Source organism: Camellia sinensis, chromosome 1, assembly GCF_055761805.1.
Source record: "Camellia sinensis isolate YWXY chromosome 1, ASM5576180v1, whole genome shotgun sequence".
Lineage (NCBI taxonomy): Eukaryota > Viridiplantae > Streptophyta > Magnoliopsida > Ericales > Theaceae > Camellia > Camellia sinensis.
Genome location: NC_138961.1, coordinates 253,889,588 through 253,916,896, shown reverse-complemented (window position 1 = coordinate 253,916,896; position 27,309 = coordinate 253,889,588). Strand labels below are relative to the sequence as shown.

General features: G+C 37.7%; 1 protein-coding gene across 1 annotated transcript in view; it reads right to left on the bottom strand.

Moving 5' to 3' along the window:
- The window catches only part of LOC114289925 (fanconi-associated nuclease 1 homolog), a 50,094-nt gene extending 23,205 nt beyond the window's left edge, over nt 1-26,889 (bottom strand). The window contains exons 1-17 of the mRNA XM_028233780.2: nt 26,767-26,889; nt 26,529-26,642; nt 25,408-25,639; nt 23,421-23,917; nt 23,229-23,333; nt 20,516-20,780; nt 20,364-20,426; nt 13,307-13,381; nt 13,066-13,184; nt 10,285-10,355; nt 10,096-10,183; nt 6,182-6,322; nt 5,981-6,062; nt 5,836-5,896; nt 3,716-3,974; nt 3,229-3,333; nt 3,037-3,108 (exon numbers count right to left, since the gene is read on the bottom strand). Coding sequence (XP_028089581.2) covers nt 3,037-3,108; nt 3,229-3,333; nt 3,716-3,974; nt 5,836-5,896; nt 5,981-6,062; nt 6,182-6,322; nt 10,096-10,183; nt 10,285-10,355; nt 13,066-13,184; nt 13,307-13,381; nt 20,364-20,426; nt 20,516-20,780; nt 23,229-23,333; nt 23,421-23,917; nt 25,408-25,639; nt 26,529-26,642; nt 26,767-26,769 — 2,352 coding nt within the window. The 5' untranslated portion in view covers nt 26,770-26,889. The remainder of the gene's footprint in view (nt 1-3,036; nt 3,109-3,228; nt 3,334-3,715; nt 3,975-5,835; nt 5,897-5,980; nt 6,063-6,181; nt 6,323-10,095; nt 10,184-10,284; nt 10,356-13,065; nt 13,185-13,306; nt 13,382-20,363; nt 20,427-20,515; nt 20,781-23,228; nt 23,334-23,420; nt 23,918-25,407; nt 25,640-26,528; nt 26,643-26,766) is intronic.
- Nucleotides 26,890-27,309: the final 420 nt, after the last annotated feature.

Below are 27,309 nucleotides of genomic sequence, written 5' to 3'. Positions count from 1 at the left end.
CGGACAGGTGCATCAGGATTTGGTTGTACTCAGAGAAAGCATCCATGAAGCTAAGCATTTGATGACCGGCCGTGGCGTCGACCAGCAGATCTATGCGGGGAAGAGGATAGCTGTCTTTGGGGCAAGCTCGGTTTAGGTCAGAGTAATCGACACAGAGTTGCCATTTGCCATTGTTTTTGCGGACTAGGACCACGTTTGACAACCAGTTAGGGTAATCCACATTTTTGATGAATTGGGCCTCAAGGAGGTTGTCAACCTCTGCGGCTATAAGAATATTGCGCTCTGAATGAAAGATGCGTTGCTTCTGGCGGTAAGGTCGGAAATGGGGCTCGATGCTGAGGCGGTAAGTTATGAAAGAGGGGTCAATGCCCGGCATGTCCGAATGGGTCCAGGCAAATACATCATTGTGCTCAATCAGAAGGGCGGTAAGGTTGGCCTTAGCTTGGGGGGATAGTTGGCTGCCGATCTTGGCAATTTTCATTGGGTTGGTAGGATCGATGGGAATCTCAACGAGCTCCTCCACCAGTTCTCCTCTGACCAGCTCGTCCTCATCTCAGACGTCAAGTCCTTTAATGATCATGGCCTCCTTCAGCTTGACTTCCTTGAGTGAGGCGACATAACATTCCCTGGCTACGGTTTGCTCTCCCCTTACTGTCCCGACGCCCAGGTCAATAGGGAACTTTATGGCGAGGTGGTAGGTTGAAGTGATAGCTTGGAAAACGTTGAGGGCGGTGCGACCAAGGATGATGTTGTAGGCAGAGGGACAGTCGACCACAAGAAAAGTGAGCAACTTGGTAGTCTGCCGTGGGTATTTGCCGATGGTGAGGGGGAGATCAATATAGCCGATGGAGGTCACCCGGTCGCCAGTGAAACCGACCAAAAGGGTTTGAGCCGACTTTCCTCCCCAATCTTGAGCTGGCGGAAGCAGTTGAGGAATATGATGTCTGAAGAACTGCCGTTGTCAATGAGAACCCGTCTGACCTTATAGTTGGAGAGGAGGGCAGAAATGACGAGAGGGTCATCATGAGGATAACGGATGCCTGTACAGTCGGCGATCGTAAAGGTGATGGGCTCTGTCCACTGCTTGGGCTGTTTGGAGGGTCGGTCTATCGTGGCAACTGCTTTGTCTGAGCCTTGCCTTATCTTTCTGAGTTCTGCCCTCTGAGCCGAACGGGATGGTCCCCCACAAGCAAGACCACCTGAAATGACTCGGATTTCACCAACTGGCGGAGGAGGATTACCTAGCGGCCGAGGCTGTTGTGGGGGGCGATCATGGCCTTGGTTAGGTTGGACTGGCTGTCGGGGTGGGGTGCGCCAGCAATTGTTTCTGAGGGGCTCGGTTCTTTGCCTCTGTTGTGGGTGGGTGTCCGTGAACTGGCTGAGACGCCCTTGACGTATTAGGGTCTTGACCTGATCCTTGAGGTTGATGTAGTCATCAGTGTTATGGCCATTTAACGTTTCCCCTGCCGTGTCCGTGTCCGTGTCCCTGTCCCCATTTTTTAAAAATTGCCGCGTCCCGTGTCCGTGTCCGTATGCGTGTCTGTGTCCATGCTTCATAGCACACATCTGCTCTGCCATTCTATCACAACAACCATATAACTAATGTCAAATTTATTAAAATCAGATAAAAGCCATCATCACAAGCTTGTTGAGTCATATTGGAAGTGTTTGTTTCAGCTTTTCAGAGCTAATTTATGCCTTTTAGCTTTGAAAAAGTTATTTTGGACTGTTTGGTTAAACTTATTTCAAACAACTTCTGATTCTAACAACTTATTTTAACTCAAAAAAGCTGATTCTGAGAAGCTGCTCACCCATTGCTTCTGATTATCAGCTTTTGCTGTGGACATGTTAATTTATGGTTATACTCTTAAATTTTTTTATTTTTTATTTTTTTAAAAATAAAAAAATACTCAAATGGACTATAGATTATTATTATTTTTTTTTATGAGAAATGTAGACAAACAAAAAATAAAAATTAATTAAAAAAGCTATTTCACAGCTTATTTAACAAACACTACTCAGTAACTTAAATCTATAATCCAACAACTACACCAAACAGATTAACAACTTCTGATTAAAGTCATAATCTATAATCTGTTAAGCTATAATCTATAAGTTGTTTTAACAGCTACACCAAACGGAGCCATTGTCAAGGTATGTGTAACATCGTTCAACAATTGAGATTCTGAAGTTTTAACTGGAAAATAAAATAACCTCATATTCTACAATTTTTTTTTTTTTTTTTTTTTGATGGAATCATATTCTAAGATAATTAAGATGGTTAAATTATCTATAGTTTTTTTGTTAACTGGAAATTAAAAGATATATCTTGGCCGTTAGAAACAACTAATCAAATTATATATTCTAATTAACTTGTAACACTACATATATCCTCTCTTTTCTATTGCTTTTCTTAATAAAATTTATTGTTGATGTTTCAAAAAAAAAAAACTTGTAACACTACAAAAACATCAAATTATACATCATAATTAACCTGTAACACTACAAAAACATTTACAAAATTACCTTTTTAATGATATTCTCCATAATGTAATGAGCGCACAAAATTTAATCAAGGAAAACATCCACTGGATTGGAAAAGCACCAAGAAAAATGAATCTATTCCCGAATCTAACATTGTTATGTATCATTTTTCTCACGGGGGGTGGAGGGAGAGAGAGGGACCAGATTGAAAGATACAATGGAGGGAAATTTTTACTACTTAATAGGGCTATAGACTCCTCAAAACGTGGTCCTTCACATACAATAACACAATGATGGGGTACAAGTTGATTAGTGATTGAACAGTTGAAGAATTTATTTTCTAACCAGCTAAAGGAAATATTTGAATGATTTCGTTTGTAATTCCATCTAGCTGATCTTCAACAAAGCCTCAGGTTTCAGGGCTCCATCAGAGTGGGAGAATTCTCCTTTATCTCCTTTAACAATAATTGAGAGGGATTCAAAGCCACCTACAACTCAATAACAGCGATATAACAACAGAATCTACAAGGGAAGCTACATATATATCAATACCTTATCGGCAAAGTCCGGAAGATCTTCACGAGGATGCTCTACAAAATACCTTGTCAAAAGCTTCTTGTCAAGCTACATTCAAAAAAACAGAATTGATATTAGACATTAATATGTGTGTGCGCGCGCGCAAACAAGCATATCCAAAGAACTCAGATGTCCGTTTTCACTTTAAACACACAAGCTATTACAAACCTTAGATTCATCAACTGTTATAGGAAGATTTAGAAGATACTGCCCTGACTGTGCAACTTCGATCTCATCATCAGTGGCTATCTTGAAATTGCTCTTATCCATTACCTACATGATAATTAGAAAAATACAATAATAAAATTTGGGAAACATTTAGTCCAAATCTGTCCAATAAAAAATAAAACAAGTCAAAGAAATAAATTTCAAATATTAAAAAAAAAAAAGGCTCCCCTCCAGCTAGAAGAAAATGAGAAATTCAATTATTATATTTAGAAATCAATAGTTGGGTTACAAGTGGGCCTCTAAAGTTCTGAAATGGAATTTCCCATTGTGCTGCATCTGTTACTGCTTCTAATCAGAGCTGCAATTAGATAAGCATTCATGTTTGCACATCACCCCTGATAAAACCCATAGACATAAGATGACTCAAATTTAATCAGCACGAGAAAGCTTAAAAACACAACCCTTAAAAAATCAAATTCGCAATCACCTCAGTGATCTTCCTCTTGACAGACTCAGAAAAACTCCTTGGCGGTTTTCCCAAACGCAAAACCCGCCTTTGCAATGCTGTTCTGGAACCAGCACGAGCACATGGATCTAGCAACCCATCTTCAGCAACCAAAAGGCTCTCATTGAGACAACCCAGATGCTCCAAATCAATTGACAACCTCAAAGTCCAATATCCTCTTCTTCCATCAGACACAAAATTAATTAGCAGCTGCTTCAATAAATTAATTGCATCGTTGTACCTGAGAACGGTAAACAATTATCCAGTCCAGAGACTATTTAACAAGCAACAAGTTGGATGCAAAGAATAGAACCCTCATTAATATCTAGCAGATTATTAGAATCGACTGCAATCTCCTTTGTTCATTAGGTTTTCTTTTTTATTATTGGCGCCTTAAGCTTTTGTCGTTATCATAAAAATGGAAGAGAAAAAAGAGAAGTGATTGGCTTCCTAGGGTTTTATTGAATATGGTAATTTTCAAAAAATCTAGACAGGGACACAGTGGTGATGCAATAACAACCAAATTTACATTTTTATATATACATGAATAACAATTTCATTTTTAAGTTACAAATACATTAATATTTTATCATATTAAACAAGGACAAAATCATTTTCCCAATTCTATTATGTTGGGAAAGAAGTGTGAATTAAAAGTTTTAATATCTATTTTTTAAATTTTATTCCCAAACAAAGTTTAAGGTCCAAAGACACAGTGATGTCATTTCAACGATAATTAGTCAACACATAGGCTGTGTTTGGAGTATGGATTTGAGTAGGAATTTGGAAAGGAAAGGGAAAGGGAAAGGGAAAGGGAAAAGATATGTGAAATGTAGGTATATTTCTTTCACATTTCACGTACCTTTACCCTTTCCCAACACCCTTGATTACTGCCAATAACACAGTGATGTCATTTCAAGAATAATTTTAGTCAACATATAGGCTATGTTTGGAGTATGGATTCGAGTAGGGATTGGAAAGGGAAGGGATAAAGGAAAAGGTGTGTGAAATGTAGGTATATTCCTTTCACATTTCACCTACCTTTTCCTTTTCCTTTTCCTTTTCCCTTTCCGTTTCCCTTTCCAAATCTCTACTCAAATCCATGCTCCAAACACAACCATAGTGTAGTGATGCAATAATGCAGCATGTGTGAGGCAAACAGTTCAATACTATTCCTATTGAAATTTCCTTGTCCTATGTGCCTGTTTTTGTTATCTTGCTAATTTTATTATTGTTCTTTGAGATAAAGGTACAATGAAATTTATGCGATTATTAAATATAAGTACATGGATGATGGTATGAGTTCATTATCTCAAACCAAAAACCCTATTTTGTTTTACTCTCTTCACTTATTATTTCCATCAAATGTTAAATACATGGGTGTTGGATGAGGTCATTATCTCATACAAAAATCCCCTATTTTGTCTTACATTCTTCCTTCTCTACTCTTCTCTTCTCTTCTTCCTTCCCTACAATTTTTAATTAATGATAAATTTGAGATTAGTGAAAATTTGTTTTCTAATGCTTCTGTCTATTGCTCTCTTCCGCTTTTTTCCTCATCAATTGCATCTCACATTTAGGATCAGCAACAGCAAAGGACATGAATCAAAAAAAAGCAGCAGCAAAGGACAAACATGCAGCAGTTTCAAAGTTGGGCAACTGACAACTTAAGCAGATATAGAAACCTACCAACTGTTAGCAATTATCTTCTTTTTTCTTTTTTTTACCTTCTTTTGTGTGTGTGTGTGTGTGTGTTTGTATGTGTGTGTGTGTGTGTGTGTGCGTGTGCATGTGGAGCCTACAGGGGAAAGGAATTACACGCACTGAATTTTTTAGTCCCATTCTCCATCTATTTAACTTTTATTACATATTAATGTGCACCAATGACTGTCCATAGAAAATATCCTAGTTCTAATTGGCTGAGACGAAAATGAAGCCAATAAAAATGATTAAAAAGGAAGCCACTATTATTCAAGCGAAACTAAAGAAAAATAGAATTTGAAAACAGAAAAAGCAGAAGGAAAAATGTCACACGAAAGATCTTGTCATTGTTTAGAATAAAAGCATTAAAAAAAAGTAATAAACCACTGCATACTTCTAACCTTTGCTCAAACTCAAGAAACGAGACACCTAGCAAAACCACCTTTGAGTAGACCCACAAAGCTGAAAAGCATGAAAAACATGTCACCAGTGATTCAGAAGTGGATGATTGAGTTGCTCTACTAGAAGAGTTGGATATACGGGAACCAGATAACTCTATGCATCTTAAAACCGATTCATTGTTATTTTCATCAATAGACTGATCCATTATTTGTGCCACTTCTATGGCCTGCACAGGTAAATGTTACAATCAGTACAGGCAACAATAATATTCCAGATAGAAATATGTCAATACATCAAATGGGGACTAAACTGGGTGTAGTTTTTTATATAAAAATTTGTCAATACCTCTTCATAGGCAAGCAAATCATTGCGGCTTGAGAAAATTTGGTTTGAGATTATACAATTGTAATTTGGATACTTGACAATCCCCAAATCCACAAGTAAAAATGCTGACAAATCCTGTTCTCCAGTCAGGAAGAAAAGCCTCTGTATGAAGCAACAAAATTCATGGGTGATTTTTCAGAAGTAAAATTATATACTGGATTCCAACTTGTCACAAAGTTCTGATCTGTTAAAATCCACCTACTCTCCACCTACTTCACCCACTTAAACCTACTCCACTAAACCTAACCTACTACACCACTACCACCTCACCTACTCCACTAAACCTAACCCACTACACCACTACCACCTCCACTTCACCTACTCCTTACCTACTACACACTCACCCTCTTCTATATATAGGAATCATGAATCATTGTAATATATATCATAAAATCACATATCAATCAATAATACATCATCATTTTTAACATGGTATCAGAGCAAGGTTAACAACCTAGTTATTCTGCTTCACCGGCGGGCGGCAGCCTCGCCTTGGCCGCCCGCCGGACCTCTACACATACCTTCCATCCGCTGCCACGAATCCCATAACTGAATCATCGGAATAGTCGCCGTCGTCCACGGCTTCACCGGCGAGTCGAGCTGGCTCATTCAGCTCACCTCCGTCCTCTTCGCCAAGTCCGGCTTCGCCACTTGCGCCATCTTCTTCTTCTTCTTCCTCTTCTTCCATTGGATTAATCCAAACTCTAGAGAAACTACTCGTAAGTTGTCCTCGTTCAACTTTTCTCACATAAAGCACATCCAGCCCGTTCTCATCAACAATCAATCCTTTCAGAGTTCCCCTTTGTTGCCTGTACTCCTGATGACTTGCCACTATCTCTTCTCGACGAAAACTTGAATTCAATTTATTTCTTTGCCGATGTCGAGCCATGGCTAGTTTGTAGATCATCAAGAATATGATCCCAGCAACAAGTAGAGTACTTGCAGCTGTGGCCACAACGGCTTTAACAATTCTCTGATCTTGCGGCATTTGTGCCCGAGAGAAAATCAATGTTCTTTCCTGCCGAGAAAAGAAAGAAAGTGAAAGAAAGTTTGTTGTTCTTGCCTTTCTGTTTTCGGAACAATGCAAATATAATATGTTTGGGTGTTTTGGGCTTTGGATTGCTGTCAGTTTCAAATATAATATGTCGCGTGGCCAAAGATTGGCCAAGACTGTCGAAAGATGTGACTTCATTGCTGTCCGCACCTGCAAAGAGTTCGAGGGGGAATATCTAGACCTCCTCAAAGAGCTCTACGAAAAACCGGTTTTACCCATTGGTTTACTCTCACCAACTTTTGAGCAGAACAGAAGTGGCAATGAATCACAATGTCTGCTACTTTTCTTTTCTTTTCTTTTTATTTATTTATTTATTTATTGTTTTGCTTCCATCCACCGCCCAAAATTTTCTTTTTTTTATTATAAAACTTAACTTTTGTCTCCCACCATTCTTTCCTTCTTTTCTTTTATTATCAAGCTTCTTGGGGCACTCATTGCTCCCACGTTTGTTATTTTATATATATATATATATATCTTTTTATTATATTATATTAAAAAAAAAAAAAAAAAAAAAAAAAAGAAGAAGAAGAAAGAAGGCCACCCACGTGGGCTTGTCCTCTTTCAACTCTATTATTTTTATTTCTTTTCTCTAAACCCTTTTTTTAATCTTTTTCAAATACCCATTTTTATTTTATTCTATACTCAACATTCCCATCATTTTTTTCCCCACTCCAATATATTATACTAGCCTTAATTGATTCCACTGATTTCTCCCACTTCATTTTATTTATTATTATTATTATTATTATTATTATTATTATTATTATTATTATTTTATTTATAATAATAAAAAAAAAAAAAAAAAAAAAAAAAAACATTCATTCCAGTTTAATTTTTCTGCTCCGTCTTGTCCCTTCACGCCATTCGGATTTGCACAATACACTCATTTTATTCATATCGGGATCAACCCCGATCCACATTTTACACACAAAAAAAAAACAACAAAAAAAAAAAAAACAACAAAAAAAAAACAAAAACAAAATACCCACACCCACAGTGGGATTTTTCTCCTTTACTCTGCTGCAGATCTCTTCTTCTTGCCTCCGTCTTGGACGGCCCTTGACGGTGTTGCCTCCGTGCTTCCTAGACCACCCAGCAAGTTGCCTCCTCCCTGCTCCTCCACTGCAGCATATGGCGGCCCTCCAAATCGGAACATCACGGTGGCCTTCCGCTTCAGCTCCTTGTTTTCTGCCCTTAGCACGCTTATCTCTGCTCGCGCATCCTTATACATGCGTTGGAGCAGAGCCAGCTGGGAGTTTAAATGCTGCACCTCATTTGTCCTACTTTGCAGCCGGTTCGACAAATTTGTGACCGCCGTCATGGTTTCCACACATGACTTCAGAGTATACTGATTGGCCTCCACATCCGACTGCACTGCCATTCTTTGCTTCACCGACTGCATCGGAAAGTTCAACGGGGTAAACTCCGGGACGCTTGGTTGAGTTTCCAGTGCCACCGCACCAGTTCTCTCTCTCGTTGACTCGTTGAGGTCGGGAAAGAGGGTGAGCAGCCCGCGGGAAGACGATGAAGCCATTTTCTGGGCAACAGAGTGTTACAGAATATCTCTCGCAACAGAGTGTTACAGACTCTCTCTCTCAGCACAACGAAGAGTTTTTCAGACTCTCTCTCTCAGCACACCGACGTTTTTTTTTTCAGAGGTTTTTCACAGCTTTTCTCTACCTCAGCCTCAGCATCAACCTTGGTTAAATAGCCGAGGCAGCCACGCGCATCGCGCGCCTCTTGCCGCCCGACACACTGGCACGCCTTTTCATGGCACATCTTTTGATAAATTGGACACGCCTTTTGATGGCACACCTTTTGATGAATTGGGCACGCCTTTTGATGGCACGCCTTTTTGACAACTTTGGGCACACCTTTTGAGGGTGCAACTTTTTTATGGGTCCGACAAGACTCTGTAAACTGTCCCGATATTGATTCCGGTTAGCTCCTTTATAGGTCCGACAAGACTTTGTAAACTGTCCCGACATTGATTCCGGTTAGTTTCTACAAGGGTCCAGCAAGACTCCGTAAACTGTCACAACAACTGTCACAATATTGTCTGCTACAACGGTCCGACATGACCCCATAAACTGTCTTCTACAACGGTCCGACATGACCCCATAAACTGTCTTCTACATCGGTCTGACACCGCCATCCAGTGTCCTCTACACCGTTATGACACCCCCATACAGTGTCCTCTACACCGTTATGACACCACCATACAGTGTCCTCTACAACGTTATGACACCACCATCCAGTGTCTTCACCAATGGTCTGACACGACCATACAGTGTCACCTATCCTCTTTTACATCGGTCTGACACCGCCATCCAGTGTCCTCTACACCGTTATGACACCCCCATACAGTATCCTCTACACCGTTATGACACCACCATACAGTGTCCTCTACAACGTTATGACACCACCATCCAGTGTCTTCACCAATGGTCTGACACGACCATACAGTGTCACCTATCCTCTTTTATTTTTATGTATTTTCTTGTTTTGTTACTCTCTCCAAACTCAAGTTGGTTAGTTCCTATCCCCCTTGAGTTTGCGGGGGGCTGTTAAAATCCACCTACTCTCCACCTACTTCACCCACTTAAACCTACTACACTAAACCTAACCCACTACACCACTACCACCTCACCTACTCCACTAAACCTAACCCACTACACCACTACCACCTCCACTTCACCTACTCCTTACCTACTACACACTCACCCTCTTCTATATATAGGAATCATGAATCATTGTAATATATATCATAAAATCACATATCAATCAATAATACATCATCATTTTTAACATGATCAATCACCTCAGCACGCCAAATAAGGGATTCAGCTGATGAAGATATCTGAATACATGTTCCTGTTTTCTCCAAAACCACATTTGGTAGGACTGGGCTGCATAATCAACAAATGAAAACCAAAAACAGTAAATGCAGAACTTGACATGCCCTATCAATTCACAAACTCAATAAATCGGAAAAGAAAATCTTGTATACCATAATCCATCCGCATATGAAGAAAGAAGTGATGTAATAAAATCTTGCTTTCTTGAACCAAAATTGCATTTCTGATGACTCAACAGAAGTGGGGTGGAAAAGGAAACAAAGAGTACAAGCCAAAGAAAAGAAAAGTTAAAAACTTATCAAATGACAAACTAAAAAGTACAAACCATGAGTGCTTTTAAATAACAACACAAATTCATGACTAGAAAGTTAAAGAAAAAGAAAATTACAATTTTATCTATTGCTAAAAGTAATTTTTTTTACTCAGGAAGTCTAGTGGCGGAGACCAGACTTGTCTTAAAGCAACATTGTTAGTCCTCCAATAAACATATGTTTGCCTAGAATGAGGACTCAATGTTATAATAGGGACAGGTACTGTAGAAACATATTTCAACAAAAATGAAATTATACTCCACAAAAAATTTAGTTAATACAACAAAATGACAATCCGTACTGTCTGCCTAATTCTCCCATTAGCTTTGAAGGGATACTCCTGTTTAAAATTAACATGGTCAAAAAATAGGTGGGATGCAGGAATTTAGCAAGCAGTCTAGCTAAGGTCTGCCTCATCAAGCTCCATAAAGCCTGCATCAAGCTCAGGAAAGTGATGCCAGCGAAGCAATTTCTCAAAAGTAACCAGACAATTAAAAGCAGTCACAAGCATAAATCATTTCATGCTAACATATTACTATACTACTTAAAAGTTTTACTTCAGATTTTACTATACTACTTAAAAGTTTTACTTCAGATTTAACTTTCTTTTTTATATTACTTGATCCTTAGCAGCGTTATAAAAGGCACGCCTAGGTACAAGTCACATCCAAGCACAAGACCAACACCTTGCCCATGGAACACAATCTGAAGGAAGTGGCTGGGTGAAACGCAATATATGCGCTTGATGGGCTCTGTTTATATTTTACATTGCTTTGTTTTTGTTTTGAGATCTGACAATTGATTTAAGTATGGTGCAGGGGGATTACAACTCTTAATATACAGAGTAAATTCAGCACCAATCACGATAGGGCGAAAAAAAAAAAAAAAAAAGTCACTGAAAAAACTGCTCAGCGCCTAGTTAGGGTTTTCTATCATGAAAATCAGGTTCAATGTACTCTGTAATGGTTTGTGTAATTAAGAGTTGTAATCCCTTGTGGCTACACCATATATTAACTTAAATCAATGGTCAAATCTCAACAAAAAAACAAAGCCCATCAGGCGCACAACCTCACCCAGTTGCACGCCCTAGGCGTGCTTCCTTCAAATCGTGTCGCCTAATCATGTGCAAGATATTGGTCTTGCACCTGGACGAGCCTTGCGCCTTTCATAACACTGCTCTAACAACTTTACAACTACATTTCAAAGAGTGTCCCAACCCTTTGTGAGAGAGTGCAGCCTTCAAGAAATGTTTGACCCATATCTGTCCACACAGTAGTCTTGTACTGTGTAGTCATCAGAGGCCAGTGCAACACTTTAGGAGCATAAACTATGGAATCAATCAAATTTAGAAGGAACCACCCATAATGCTCCAGTGAGTACATGTGTGCATTAAAAACAACTTGAAGACAAAAATTCTCTTTTGGTCACATTAGGTTAGCTGGATGAGATGGGATTTCTCGGAATAGGATAGGAAATCATAACCAGCAGACATACAGTTTTCCTATCGCACAAGTGGACTAGAGATTGAATTAATAAAAGTATATCCCGGTCTACTGTGGAATTTCATCAAACACAGTTAGTTTTAATGGAAAAATCTAAAATTCAAGATTTAAAACTGTTAACAACATTTCACTTTTTTAATGGTTGAAACCACCAAAAAAATCTAGGCTCTGTACAGTTGAGTTTTCAGAACTTAGTTTTCTGAATTTTTTAAAAAATTATAAACTAGTTTGACAAAAATAAACACAAAAAAAAGGATATTTTCAAATTTTTATAATCAACAAAAAGCCATATGAAAATAATGTGTTTTCTATTTTTTGACCAACCTAGTTTTAGAACTTTCTTATTCAGAAAACTCAACCAAACAGAGCATTAAACTTTTTGGTACCAAAATAAGAAGAATCTGATCAAGGGAGAGATAGGAAATGAAAAAACAAAAAAAAACAAAAAAAGAGGCAACAGAGATACATAACAGACAAAATAAAACAGTAAACATGAAAAAGAGAAGAACAGAAAGAGGTGATCAAGTTATTGATGCATATGTAAGGCCAGTCGGTGGCGAATAGGATGAGAACAGCTCGGTTGCCAGTGGCTTTGGGTGTCCAGTGACTGGCCTTCTGCTCCATCCAGTCATCTGACCATGAAAAGAGGGGGTGAGGAGCAAGTCAATGCGGGTCAACAGGTTTCTCTCATACCTGCTGAGTAAACCACATCTGTTACTAATAATGAAGTTCAACGGTTGTGAATGCTTGCTTGAAAAATGGGCCAAATCGTCCAAACTCAACAGACAGAAATAAACCATGACAATATTCATTCCATCAAGAAAATTATCAAGAAACTACATTACACAGTTCTAGGCAATAACAAAATGATGAACATTTGTCTAAACATACTGGTAATAAAATACTCACTTTTTCGAAAGAACAGATAATCAAATGTCGCTAATGCACACATTCATCTCAAAGAGGACAAATCCAAGGGGTGATGTAATACTGGTTGTGAAGTTAATCTTCTAAGCATAATAATTCAATAGTCAAACCAATAACATAAACATGAATACATACATAATAGAAACCAATTTAACTGTAATTCCAGGGTTAGATATGTTTAACAAATGCAAACCTTTTTAAACTTACACAAAATTTCACGTAGCTCAGAAGCAGTAAGCACAGTTAGAACCTCCTTCAAGTCATTATCCCGTAGGTCACTGATGGACCCAACAGAACGAATATAGCCCATTGCTGTATTATGACAAGATAAATGAATTTTCTGTTAAAGGTGAAGTTCCTATCAAACATAGCCAACTTGAAATTTTGGCAAGATAAGAGATTAGATGTATAATTAAGAAATAGTATTGAATTACCAGAGAGTTCCTTGAATGCTTGGTTGCAATCAGATATTTCGGGGTAGAAAATATTAGAAATCCGAAACCATGGCCCTGAAGTGAGAAAACAACCACTACATAACTCAGAATGAGAGATAACTCTCAGATTATGTTTGGATTATGCTGGTGCATGAACATTTGGACCACTTCCAAGCATATAGAACAAATGAAGAATTCAGCATGAAAAATAAACTAAACAGCTCATGCACAGTTCACTCTTAGCTAAATAGCCAGTTTTTTTCCATTTTATACTTCTTGTAAAAACTAACCGACTTTGAGCAACTCCAGTTCATCTTGGATTGTCTCATGAAGTCACAACATGGTACAACAAGTGCAAGTTTGCTAAGGTTAGCACAAGAATATGAAAGACAAACTTGAGGGACGATTATGATCTCACTCCCTTTTATATTAATCAATCAAAAAACTGTTGCAAAGGAACTAAGGCACTAATTAAGGGAATCACAATAATCTAAATAAGGAAACAACAATAAGAATAACTCTAACATATATTCTCACAATCCCTCTCAAGCTAGTGCAAAGATATGATATCTCTCATGCCCAGCTTGTCAAGAATATCATGAAAAGGTTTACTTCCAACTCCCTTGGTGAGGATATCTGTAAGTTGTTTACCAGATTTCACAAATAGAGTACATGTTGTGCCACTAGTGAGCTTCTCTTTGATGAAGTGACAATCAATCTCAACATACTTTGTCCTATCATGTTGAATCGGATTGTGAGCTATGTTGATAGTAGCCTTATTATCATAATATCGTCGTATGGAATCTGTTTGGCCAATTCCCAGATCACGAAATAACTTGATCCATAAGAGCTCACACACACCTTGTGCCATAACTCTAAACTCAGCTTCTACATTAGACCTGACAACCACATTATGTTTCTTACTTCTCCAAGTAACCAAATTACTTCCAACAAAAGTGCAATACCCCGAAGTTAACCTCCTATCAGTTATTAAGCCTGCCCAATCAACATTTGCATAAGCTTCCCCATTAAGATGATCATATTTAGAAAAATAAAGACTTTTTCCAGGAGAAGATTTCAAGTATCTCAAAATTCTCATAACTGCATCCAAGTGTATTTCATGAGGAGCATATATGAACTGGCTAATCACATTAACAGCAATAGCAATAGCACTAGCTAGATGAGAATGTGATAAGCAAATGAGTTTATCCACTAGATTCTGATAACTCCCCCTATCAACGGCTGCTCCCCTACTATCATCACTAAGGCCAAGTTTGGGAAGACTAAAAAAGTGCACTTTTTGTCTTTTTGGACTAAAAAATTGAGGTTGAAAATATGAATGTTTGGGTTAACTTTTTGACTTTTTATTGAAAAATGTGTAATAAAAAATTATAAAAATTGATTTGTAGGGAAAATTTTGAATTGGGAGTTGTGCAGCCGTAATTGTTGACTTTTGGTGAATAGTGATAACTTTTTAGCTTTTTGAGTAACTTTTTGGCTTTTTGGCTTTTTTGGATCTTCCCAAACTTGCCCTAAATTGGATTCCACTGGTGTGTCACAGGCTTTGCTTCTAAGCATCCATGTTTCCTTTAACAGGTTAAGGACATATTTTTTCTGATAGATGAAAATCCCATCTTTGGATCTAGCCACTTTAATCCCCAGAAAGTACTTCAAGTTCCCCAAGTCTTTGATTTCAAACTCGCTTGCCAAATGCTTCTTCAACAAAGGAATTTCTTCAACATCATCTCCTGTAAGCACTATGTCATTCCACATGTACAATGAGAGATGTAGTCTTACAATGAGAGGAGTGTTTAACAAACAGAATATGATCAGTCTAACTCTGTTTGAAGCTATATTTCAGCATCGGCTGAGTAAACCTCTCAAACCAAGCCCTAGGGGACTATTTGAGGCCATATAATGATTTTCGAAGTCGACACACCTTCCCTTTAGTTTGAAGAATTTCAAAGCCAAGAGGAATGTCCATATACACCTCTTCTTCAGGTCACCGTGCAGGAAAGCATTCTTCACATCAAACTGATGAAGTGGCCAATCCAAATTAGCTGCTAGAGAGAGAAGAACTCTAACTGAATTCATCTTTACAACTGGAGCAAATGTCTCTTGGTCGTCTACCCCCATAGGTCTAAGTAAAACCCTTTGCCACAAGTCGAGCCTTATACCGCTCAATTGAATCATCTGCCTTGTGCTTTACAGTACACATCCATTTGCATCCCACAGTTCATTTTTCCCTAGGTAATTCAGTCAAATCCCAAGTGCCATTCTTACGAAGTACTTTCATTTTCTCTACCATGACAAGTTTCCACTCAGAGATAAGAGCATCCTGAAAATGATTAGGTATACTAATAGAGGAAATTTTTGACACAAACTTTATATGAGAGAGACAAATAAGAGAAGGATACAAAGTTAGAGATAGAGTGATGAGTACAAGATCTTACACCCTTTCGTTTCGCAATAAGTACATCAAGATCAATAGGCTCAGGAATAATAATATTAGTGGACTCAAGGGAAACATGAAGGTTACCTGGACTCTCATCAGGAGAAGAAGACAGTAGTGGCTGATCAAAAATGGTCTCTTGCATCCAAGTAACTTTCTATCTTTCTTTGTCCTTGACAGACTTGCCCTTCCATGTCCTTGATGACATCAGATTCTGTATTGCTAGTAACATTTGGTTCACCCTGGACAATCTCCTCAATTGGTAATGATCCAGGGGCAACAGGAATCTCTTCTTACCAAGACTCCCCCTGAAGGGATGACTGTGACACCTAACAGGACAAGAAGTAAGACTGGGATACAAAGAAGGTGACACCCATTGAGGCAAACCACTTACGAGATGGAGGGTGATAACACTTATATCCCTTTTGAGTTGGTGAGTACCCCAGGAAAACACACTTCAGAGAGCGAGAATTCAACTTATCCTGAGTAGGGAATGATTATGGATAAAACAGACACAACCAAAGATCTCAGGAGAAATGGAAAATAGAGACTCGGAACCTGAGAGAACCTGGAGCGGAGCTTGTTTTTGCAACACTTGGATAGGAAGACGATTAATAGATATGCAGGGGTGAGAACAGCCTTGCCCCAGTAGGATCAAGGTACACCCATAACGAAACACATGTAACGAGCTATATCAAGAAGATGACGATTCTTATGTTGGGCAACCCCATTTTGCTAAGAGGTGTTGGTGCAAGAAGTCTGATGGACAATGTCATGTGTGAAAAAATATCTTGCTAACCTTAAAGTAATATATTCACCCCGTTATCAAAACGTAAGATTTTTACAACTGCACCAAATTGAGTACCAATCATTTTATGAAAATTTTGAAACACAGAAAAAACCTCGCTCTTGTTTTCATGAGATACACCCAAGTAGTACGAAAAAAGTCATCTATAAAAGTAGCAAACCATCTTCGACCTTTCAAAGATACAACACGAGATGGACCCCAAATATCAAAATGTATTAAGGAAAAAGGTACTAAACTTTTATTAAGACTCAGAGCAAAAAAAGCTATGTTGTTTGTCAAGTTGACACGACTCACAATGAAACTCAGAAACATTATTTTAGTAAAAACAGAGGGAAATAAATGCCTAAGTAATAAAAAAGATGGATGTCCAAAATGCCGATGTCACAGCCATAAGTCATCCTTGGTGGTTGGAACCTAGAAGGCATGATGAGTCAGCTTGTCTGTCTGATCCAAAATATAGAGACCATGTTCCATTCTACCACTACTTATCGTCCTCCTCGTGATAAGGTCCTGAAACACACTATGATTAAGGAAAAAAGTCACACTACAGTTCAAATCCCAAGTAAGACAACTCAATGATAAAAGATTAACAAAGAAGTTTAGAACATGTAAAACAGATGACAAAGGTAAAGGAGTGGCACGGATTAAACCTTTCCCAAAAATAGAAGAAATAGTACCATCTGCAATCCTAACTTTGTCTTGACCAGAAGCGGGCTTATGGTCCGAGAAAAGATTAGATGACCCAAACATATGATCTAAGGCACCAAAATCAATAATCCATGGTAAAGACTTATGGGACAGAAAAGCACTAGGAGAAGAGGCTAAGTTACCTGTGTGAGTAAACGAAAACAAAGATGCACCTGTAGGAGTGGTGGAAGATCGGCAATCTAGCAAGTGACGCAAAACATCCTCAAGCTTAGAAGTATACATATTAAATATAGCATCAAAAGTCTGAACACCCAGAGCACCCAACTGAACACCCGAAGCAGAGTCATGTGAGTCAACTGCACTAGATTGATGGGCACAGGAATTAGATCCATGTCCTCTACATCAGGCCAGTCTAGGCAGTGGCCACAATATCCCAAATATCCTGAGTAGTCTCTATGGACAAGTACCCCTCACCAATATCCAAGACCATGGAATGTATGAGTCATCCTATAATCAAGGAGTTGGTAATCTCCCATTGGTCATAACTAGGATCAGTGGTTCCTGATGCTTGGACTCGCCCATCAATATAACCCATCTTCCCCTTACTCTTCAAGAAACATGTTAGAGACTGTGATCACGTAAGGTAATTCTGACCATTAAATAAAGAGGTGATGATTTTGAGGCTAGGATTTTGGTTCTCAGATGTAGTAGTCATAATGGGACTCTCCCCTTTAGATGGGTGAGAAGTAGTGGTAGATTCACTAGACAAGTTAGTCATTTATACTCTACTATCACAACCAAAAAATTCTGCACTAATCACAGTGATTAAAAGATGGAATGAACTGAAATCAACTGGACCAAGCAATATCAATCACAGGCCATGGGCAAAATCAATCAAAGCTAAGTATTAGGGCCCATAAATTGACCCAGAAAAATAAGAAACAAATAGAGAAGAGAAACCTTCAATCAAAATAGTGCTTGGAAGAAACTCAACAAACAAAAAAGGATTCTTCTAACTGAAAAAAGAGCAGATGGTTTACTCGCACCATCGGCCTAATCGAAGAAGCATGTGGGACTAGGTGAAGTCGAGAGGCAGACCTAAGGAGTTAGGTGGTGTCGCAGGTCACTCCAGATGGGCCAGTTGAGGTCACTAGTCACTCCAGGGGTGGATGAGTGTATCACAATGAAGACTGAAAGAGTATGGGTCAATAACGATGAGGATCAAGAATTGGGTGAGACATGAAGAGGACCAGGGCTGGTTCCTAACCCCTAACTGGGCATGATAGAGGCCCGAAACTCACCTTGGTGGAGTTGAATGGTGATAGGTGACCTCCGAATGTTGTAGAGTGATGATTGGTGCTATCGGTTGGTGTTTGGTGATGATGGGTGTTGACGTCCAGTGATGAGAGGTAAGAAACGAACCCTAAGGCTCTAATACCATGTTTGTTTGATGAAAGACAAAGTTGAGGGATGATTACAATCTCACTCTCTTTTATATTAATCAATAAAAAAACTATTACAAAGGAACTAAGGCACTAATTAAAGGAATCACAATAATCTAAATAAAGAAACAACAATCAGAATAAATCTAATATATATTCTAACAAATCTCTCTTATCATTTTTTCCATCTTTGATTCGTTCCATTGATTGTGACTGAAATCAAGACCATGCTGGTCTTCACTCTATGTAGAGTAATTTTGTAGTGCTTGTTAAATTGCCTCTTGGCCCTGGCCCTTAGCTAAGTGGTGAAAAAGTATGTGAAGTAACAAATTTTAGGTCTGAATGATGCCTCCGAAAAAATATATATATTTTAATGGAAACAAATGGAATTGAATGAAAAGTCCCTTCCTTAAAAAAAAAAAATATCTCCCTAGTAAAGTACGTCAGCAATTGAAAGCAATTGAAAGCCCTGTACGGTTCGTTATTGTGATTAACTTCAGCATCAAATTGTAGCCCAAGCTCTAATAAACTAAAGCAAGCTAGGTGCAACCAGAATAGATTTTACACAAGAACAAGGTGTTCAAATACACCATCCAAATGAACCAGGCCAAGCTTGGAATCCTTTAGAACTCAGCTTGACTCAGTTCATCTGCAGCCATAGTATGAACCATCAAGATAGGTGCAAAAGGCACCATCCATGTATTCTGTCCCGCCGTCACTATGAAGGATATTAATCTTATTGTCAATTTGAGTACTCACTATTTGGTGAAATGTCTTAAAAAACTTTTAGTACGAAACAAATAAACCCAAGCATCAAACCTTACTAAACATAAGACTTAGGATATCGCAATACGTATCCAATGGATACATGTCCTGAACACTTCTAATTTTGCATAGTGTAGAATATTCTTAGATAAGATAATGCAAATTATTTAGAAATGTACTTGACATTAAATAAAATATAAGAAAGATATGAAATTTCTCTCATCAATTGTATGAGGCAAGAAATATTTCTTTACTAGCAAATGTGAATTTTTATTCTTCAAACATCATATAAATTAGAGCATCCAAGTGTCTAAATTGGGTACATGTGTCAGACACATATCCCACAACCTTACCCTCATTATATTCGGTGGACACATCACAAGAGTGCTCTGGGGGAAATAAAAAAAGTCCACGTAACACGAATTGTAATGGTAACACGTTTCAAAACATAGTTAAGTTGAACTTGAATAACTTTATCGGATGGCTAATTGCTAGCTTAGATATGGGTGAAACTTCAAATTACTTTGTTACTTCTGATATATAAATATATGAGGTGAAATATCACATAGTTGCTCCTATAAATTAAAAATGTCTTGGTAATATAAACATAAATGTTTCTAAGTTTTCAATACTTCTTTAGTCTGCATGAACTTAGAATTAGTTTGTTACATCTGTAAATCGTAAGCATCCTACCATAAATGAATATTCCAAATTTTCTCAGATTTTGTAAACAATCCTGTATGATATCAGGGTGATATAAATGGAAAACCATGACAATACACAAGCTTCATCACATGAGTGAGCCACAATAGAAGCAAAATGTCTCAAGTTATTTCTCTTTCTATAAAATTGCTAAGAAGTGAGAATGGATAACTTACGAACATGATATATTTAACTAGACAACCAAACAACAGAACAGGAAAACTGTACAGTAATATAAACCTTTTCTTGTATACAGCCGAACAAAAAGTCTCTGGCTATCATCTGAACGTGAAGTTAAAGTTTCTGTCAACAGAAAACGTATTAACATCATTGTAAGTTGATAATTTGTTAGAAAGATTACAAATAATGACATCAACTAAAGAAACCAGTACCCAAGAAAATCTTTCCAGCGTAGTTGAGAAGATGAGGATAGCTCCTTAAAACCTCTTGTATCAATAGAGAAAAGTTCTGCTGATATTTTGTCATGGTCGGTGGATGAGACTTTGCAGATTCAGCTACATGGAAAGCATTTTTCCACAAAGATTTAACAACCTGAATACTGTCATATTCCTTTTCACCAAAAAATATCTCATTTTGACATATGATTTGAATTGGGACAACATCAAGAGAATGTTTTGGAACGGAAGTTATGCAGCCCTGCAAGGCAAACACAAGGTAAATATCATGAACAAAAAATCTAGTGATCCAAAAAAATAGCAAAAATCTAATAATGTCTGGTTCTCGGTTTTTCATCATAATGAATACTATATATGACATTTTGAGCTGGATTTACAATTAGAAAATAGATTTTCACTTGAACTTAATTATTAGAACTTAACAAGGTGTAGGTATGTAATGCCCAGGCCCCACATTGCACGTTGTCCGCTTTAAGCTAGGCCCACAAGGCTTTTTAACACATTATTGTACAATAATGGTAAAAAACTATCACTCACAAGGAAATTTCACACACTTCACCTAGCAATGTGCAACAAAGTACATGGACTTGGTACCTTCACCTCAACTCATCCATCTTGGCCCCAAGCCTCATGAGTCTTGGCTATGAGATCTTGGATCACCACAACCCACCCCCCTTAGGGCCACACGTCCTCATGTAGGACCTGTCCCACATTTTTGGGTGGTGCTAGCTCTAAAACCATTTTTACCACCTTGGCCCAACATCATATAATATTGTCCTCTTCGAGCTAGGGCAGTATAGCTTTAAAACACATTGCGCAATGAAAGTACAGAGCTCAACACTTCACACACTTCACCAAGCGATGTCAGACAAAGTACATAGACTTGCACCTTTGCCCTCATCCATGTTGGCCCAAAGTCTAAGGAGTCTTGGCTCTTGAATCTTGGGTCACCACAAGATACACAAATTTTGGAACATGTGCAGGTTGCAGAAATGTGCACTCACTAACTATTTTTAAAAAAAAAATAACAAACAACAAAGGTTCCTGTATTCAGAAACCTTAAGATATCCCTATGATTAGACCTCAAACTTATGGATTTCAATGAATAAATACAACTTCAGACATCACAAAAAACAAAAACAAAGAAGAATAAGAGTAAAAAGAAAACCTTGTCCAAACAACCTGTTTGCGTAAAAACTTTTATGTTTCATAAAGCTAGCCATCAGTAATTTACAAATGAGAAAAATAAATATATTTGAGATTAAGAATAACTTATGAGTATTTGATCAATAAAAATGAGAAAACTGAGTTTTACAGAAAAGCTACAGACCTGTGGAAAAATAATACAACCATAAAATAGGTACACACAAATTTTGGCATGTCATAGTTTCCTTCAGAAATGATGTTGACCATACAGTTGTAACTCACACACATATAAAAGTATTTGTTACACTCAGTTGTTCAGGAAAAAAATATAACTAGTGTAGCTTCAAGTGGGATAGAACCCTAATGCATCTTGGTATTGTAGAAAAGATGTCTGGAAACAACCAAATTAAGTAAAAGTTCATGTGAGGCAAATGACATTCAAATGAAAACACACACACACACACACAAAGGACGAGAGAAAAAGTGAGCAGAAAGAGGGAATAACTAAGAATCTTCAAATACTAGTTGTGAGTCAGATTTATTTTATCCAGAAGATGACCATAAAATAGGTGCACACAAATTTTAGCATGTCATAGTTTCCTTCAGAAGTGATGTTGACCAGACAGTTGTGACTCACACACATATACAAAAGTATTTGTTACACTCAGTTGTTCAGGAAAAATATATAACTAGTGTAACTTCAAGTGGGATAGAACCCTAATGCATCTTGGTATTGTAGAAAAATGTCTGGAAACAACCAAATCAAGTAAAAGTTCATGTGAGGCAAACGACATTCAAATGAAAACACACACACACACACACACACAAAGGATGAGAGAAAAAGTGAGCAGAAAGAGGGAATAACTAAGAATCTTCAGATACTAGTTGTGAGTCAGATTTATTTTATCCAGAAGATGACCATGTAAAAACATTCTATTTTCTTTTGATTTGCTTGAAATCATGTGTATTCTTTGATTGAAAACACTCATAACCACTTAAGGAGCTTGTCTTTTCCTTAGCATCTTCTTCACTCTCCAGCTACCTTATATATCATAAACACATGGATAGAATTCTAGCTGTGTAGCTATGGATTGCTTTTACATGAGCAATCATAGGTACCTTTTCTTTTTCAATGTATTCACTAATCTAGTTATACAAAGTCATTTTATTTCTCTACTAACTGATACAGGATCTAACTTTTCAATTTAAGTTCTTCAGTTCATGGACTACAATTTCTTGATGCCATGTATCATAGTATCTAGCTCAGGCATGTCTCATAGACAATGGGCTTTCCATTTTTTTTTTTTTTTGCACAACATTACGGCCCATGTAACTATATTGACCCTCAAAAGAATTAATAGAACTTCATATACTACATCTTGCAGCAAAAAACAATGTTAAAAGAACAATAGGGATACGGCTCAAAATGATAACAGAACCTTACAAGATAACAAGGTGGGAGAGCGATGAAAGCATAATCTAAATAAAAAAATATGCAGCAAATCAATGACTAATATTAATTTCGTTGAAATAGTTACAATACCTCAAAACTCAAGCAGTAGTTATCCATTAAAGGAGACAGATATTGAGCCAACTGTCGAGGGAGAAAACCAAGTACTTTAAAGCATCCAGAATCTGCAGAAAGAACCTGACTCAAAAGGACCATGCAATGTTTTTAAGGTGAATAAATCTACAAAACTTTAGTCAAGTGGATGGCAAAGGCAAAGGATGGAACCTTGATAGCATTGCAATCCTTAATATTATCAGGATTCCTCAAAAGTGTGATACTTTTCCCATGATTTAACTCTACATCATCACTGAATTTACAGCCAACAATGAAAGTTTCGAGGACCCTTCCAGATATGTCATCCATAGTTTCAGCCATTTCATATTTGGGCATCTCATTCTTAGGAAGCAATGATGGCAAACCAACCCTGCGGTTGATAACGTCACCATTGATCAGGTTTTCGACTGAACCATCACTGCACAAAATAGACTCAGAATTTAAGAGTGATTTGCACTGTATACTGGCTTTTTCATCACCATCAACAAAGCCATCCAATTTGTGAATGGTATCACATAATATGTTATCAGGACCCTTCGGAACAACATTAGCCCCTACATGATCTGAATCACTCGAGCGAGTTTTAACTTTTGATTGTAAGCAGAAGTTTAACTGAAGAAGTGTGCGCTGCTTCAATTTACGTTTGGTTCCTCTTGCTAGGCATGTGTCTGAAACCATAGGTTGAAAACCATAAGAAAGAATCCATAAGACTCTAGGCAAAATACAAAGGAAACACAATACAAACTTAGAAGCTTGGGAATGAAAACACTTTAATTATGAGCTACTTATTATGTTACAAGAAAAGGTTAGGCTTGCCATCAATAAGACGAAATCACAGTAGAGCATCAATATAGAATATATATTTTATTGCAAGAATTAAATAACATTTTAGTGAGAATGCAATGGAGTTGCTTACTCTTAGCTTTGCACTAGATCCTAGAGATAAGTGCAAATCCTTCAAAACTGAACACATTTCCAGGATTTTAGACAAATTTTACCCTCCAGAGTTCACAGAGCTGGAGGAAGAGGATTTGAGAGGGCAACTAAGACATTATGAGGGTAAGATATCAAAAACTTAAAATTTTTTGGAATTGCCAACTATTTCTAAATGGTGTTTGTGGTTGGTCAAAACAAGAAAATGAAAGATCTACTTACTTTACATGTTGGTTAGACTTGTGCTCACACTCAAGTTTTTACAAAGATTACAAATACGCATGTCCAGCTATGAATGTTGTTAAACTAAAATTTGAAACAAGATAAAAGTTAATTTTCTAACAAATACTTTGATTGAAAAGGAAAGTTGTTCAAAAGTTTGGTACAGCTTCATAAATGGATTCTATGACATGAATAGTCATCGAGTACCACTTTGATTGATAAATCATTTGATATGGGTTACAAAAATAATTTTTTTGGTGCTATTTTATGACCTAAATTAAGACCACATGGATTTGCTATAGCTTATATGAGCTACTTATAGTTGCCAGCCTTCTTGGTACTGCTTCTGCTTACCGCCTATTAAGCAGAAATAGATAGCTCAAATAAGTTGAAAAAAAACAAAACAAAACAAAACAACTAATTATCTAGAAGTTGGAAAAGGGTTATTAGTTGAAATTTTTTAATAGACATGTTTCTTGGCCCCCAAATAAATTTTTTTTTTAGTATTTTATGTCCTAAATTAAGACCGCATGGATTTGGTTTAGCTTATATGAGCTACTTATAATTTTTTTTTTTTTTGATAGGTTGTGTCAAACTAATTGGTAATGCTTCTGCTTGCCGCTTATTAAGCAAAAATATCTTAAAACACACACACACACACACACACAAAAACACTAATTATCTAGAAGTTGAAAAAGGGGTATTTGTATTATTAGTTGAAATTTTTTAATAGACATGTTCTTGGCCACCAAATGAAATCCTGGTTTCATCCCTGTCAGGTATACCCGCATATATGCCCGCTTGTTCATCTCAATAGACAGACTATACAATCACTGAGAGCATACTTTCCAATCAAGACCACTAGCTCTGAATTACTACTAATACAATGACATCTTTTAAAAAAACATTAGCAAATAACAACTAAAACATGACATCCACTACAGCAATATACATAATGAATCATATTTATTGAAAAACAAAAATCAGAAGTAGATATACAAACCCAAATGAGAATTAATCATGTAATCTTCGCCGCAAACTGTGTTGCCGCAAACTGTGTTACCACAAACAGGACAAGTAACCCAATCACGAGGAGCGCACATCTCAACCACACTTTTAGTATCACTTCCACCATCCAAACCTTGCTCTGATGATCCTTCTGTTGCAACTTTGAGTCCAAATTTGGATAGGGCCCACACGTCTTTTGGGGTGGATCTAAAGAGGTGACGTGTTGCCTGTCACGTGGCAAGTCACACAGTGCAAACAGTTCATCAAAACTATTTATGAGTGAATGGGAAGTTGACGTCGTTTTCAGATTCGTGGAATGGACAAATAAAGAATAAAATGTAGGTTTCCTTGTAAGACTTGTCCCACATTGGAAACTTAAGACACTTGTGTATGAATATAAGTTTTAGGTGGCAACACTTGGGTTGGGCCCCAAAGGGCACCCCAAGTTTGTAAAAGGGGGCAGTGTACACTCCATGGAGCCTCTAATAGATTGAATAATAGTTCTTTACGAAATTATTAATATAATGCAGATTGCAGACCCACAAAATAGATTGTGTATGTCCTTTGTTTCCTTAATATACATTTTGAAACTTACATCCTTTTCAGAGTACCGTAATAGGTACAAGCTATCAAGGAAGAAGATAAAGTATAAATACAAAGGATGCTTTCATGATATCTGGCAAAGCCAAGGAATCACAATTTTACAGCAGATAATCATAAATAAATAAATAAAATTAAATATGTAACTGTAGCTAAAACAACCAACAAGAGTGCTGCCTTGATAAACTACAGCTGATAGTCAAACTAGCACAAATGGACTCAAAACTTGAAACAGTTATTTTAGTGATTCTAAGTCAGGAACACACACAATTGATGCTATAACATCTATATTGCCTCATACATGCATGTTCTAGGGAAGGGAGGGAACTTATAGTTCTTTTTGTGTGTATTAAAATGAACTTGTACTTGTAATTCGGATAATTGTAGTTGCGTATAAATATATACAAGAACCAAATTTTAAACAAGCAATGTACGCATGCATGTAGACTGTAGAGGACCGCCAATGGAAATTTCTAGACATCAAACCTGTTAATTAAGATGTGGAAGCCATGATACCTGAAATAAGTATGTCAGGAAATTCTGCTCAAGAATGTCAATTTCATCCGGAGTTAGGTTCTGCTGCTTCAATTTCTCAGTCCTGTGGACAGGATCAAAGAGGGAGAACAATTGCTGCAAGCACAATGGGTATTGAATGGAAATGTGAAACAAAAAATAATAACATCATCAGACTAAAAATGCCTGAGGAAGTGTTGGAAAGTCTTCATTTTGATACACAAGTGAGAGATGATAATACCATCAGATCCTCAAATTGCAGAAGATACCAAGCACGAATTGTGTATTTAACTCTCTTGCAAATAGAGATGGCAATCGGAACCCGACCCGACGGGGACCCGATCTCCCGACCCCGAATTGAGCGGTTATTCCTCGAAAAATACCCCCGACGGGACGAAAATGGTATTAAAAATTGAATCCCCGATAATATTCAAGCCGGGGATGGGGATAAATGTTTCAGCCCCGGACCCGGCCCGACCCCTACCCCAATCCCCACCCCGTTTGCCCCCGACATAAAATTACTATTTTGCCCCTGTTTATATATATAATATATGTGTGTGTAGGGTTTGGCGGAGTCACTCACACCCAAACACAGCTGTCTGCTGCTCCTGCTCTCTCTCTATCTCACCTCACCGCTATACCTCACTGTCGATCCTCCTCCCTCACTGTCGCTGGTGGTTAGAGTTTCGCCTTCCTCTCTCTCTCTCACACGACGACCACTCCTCCATCACTGCCGATCTCCTCTGTTCTCCGTCGCAAATCTGTGTTGATCCCCTCCATTGTC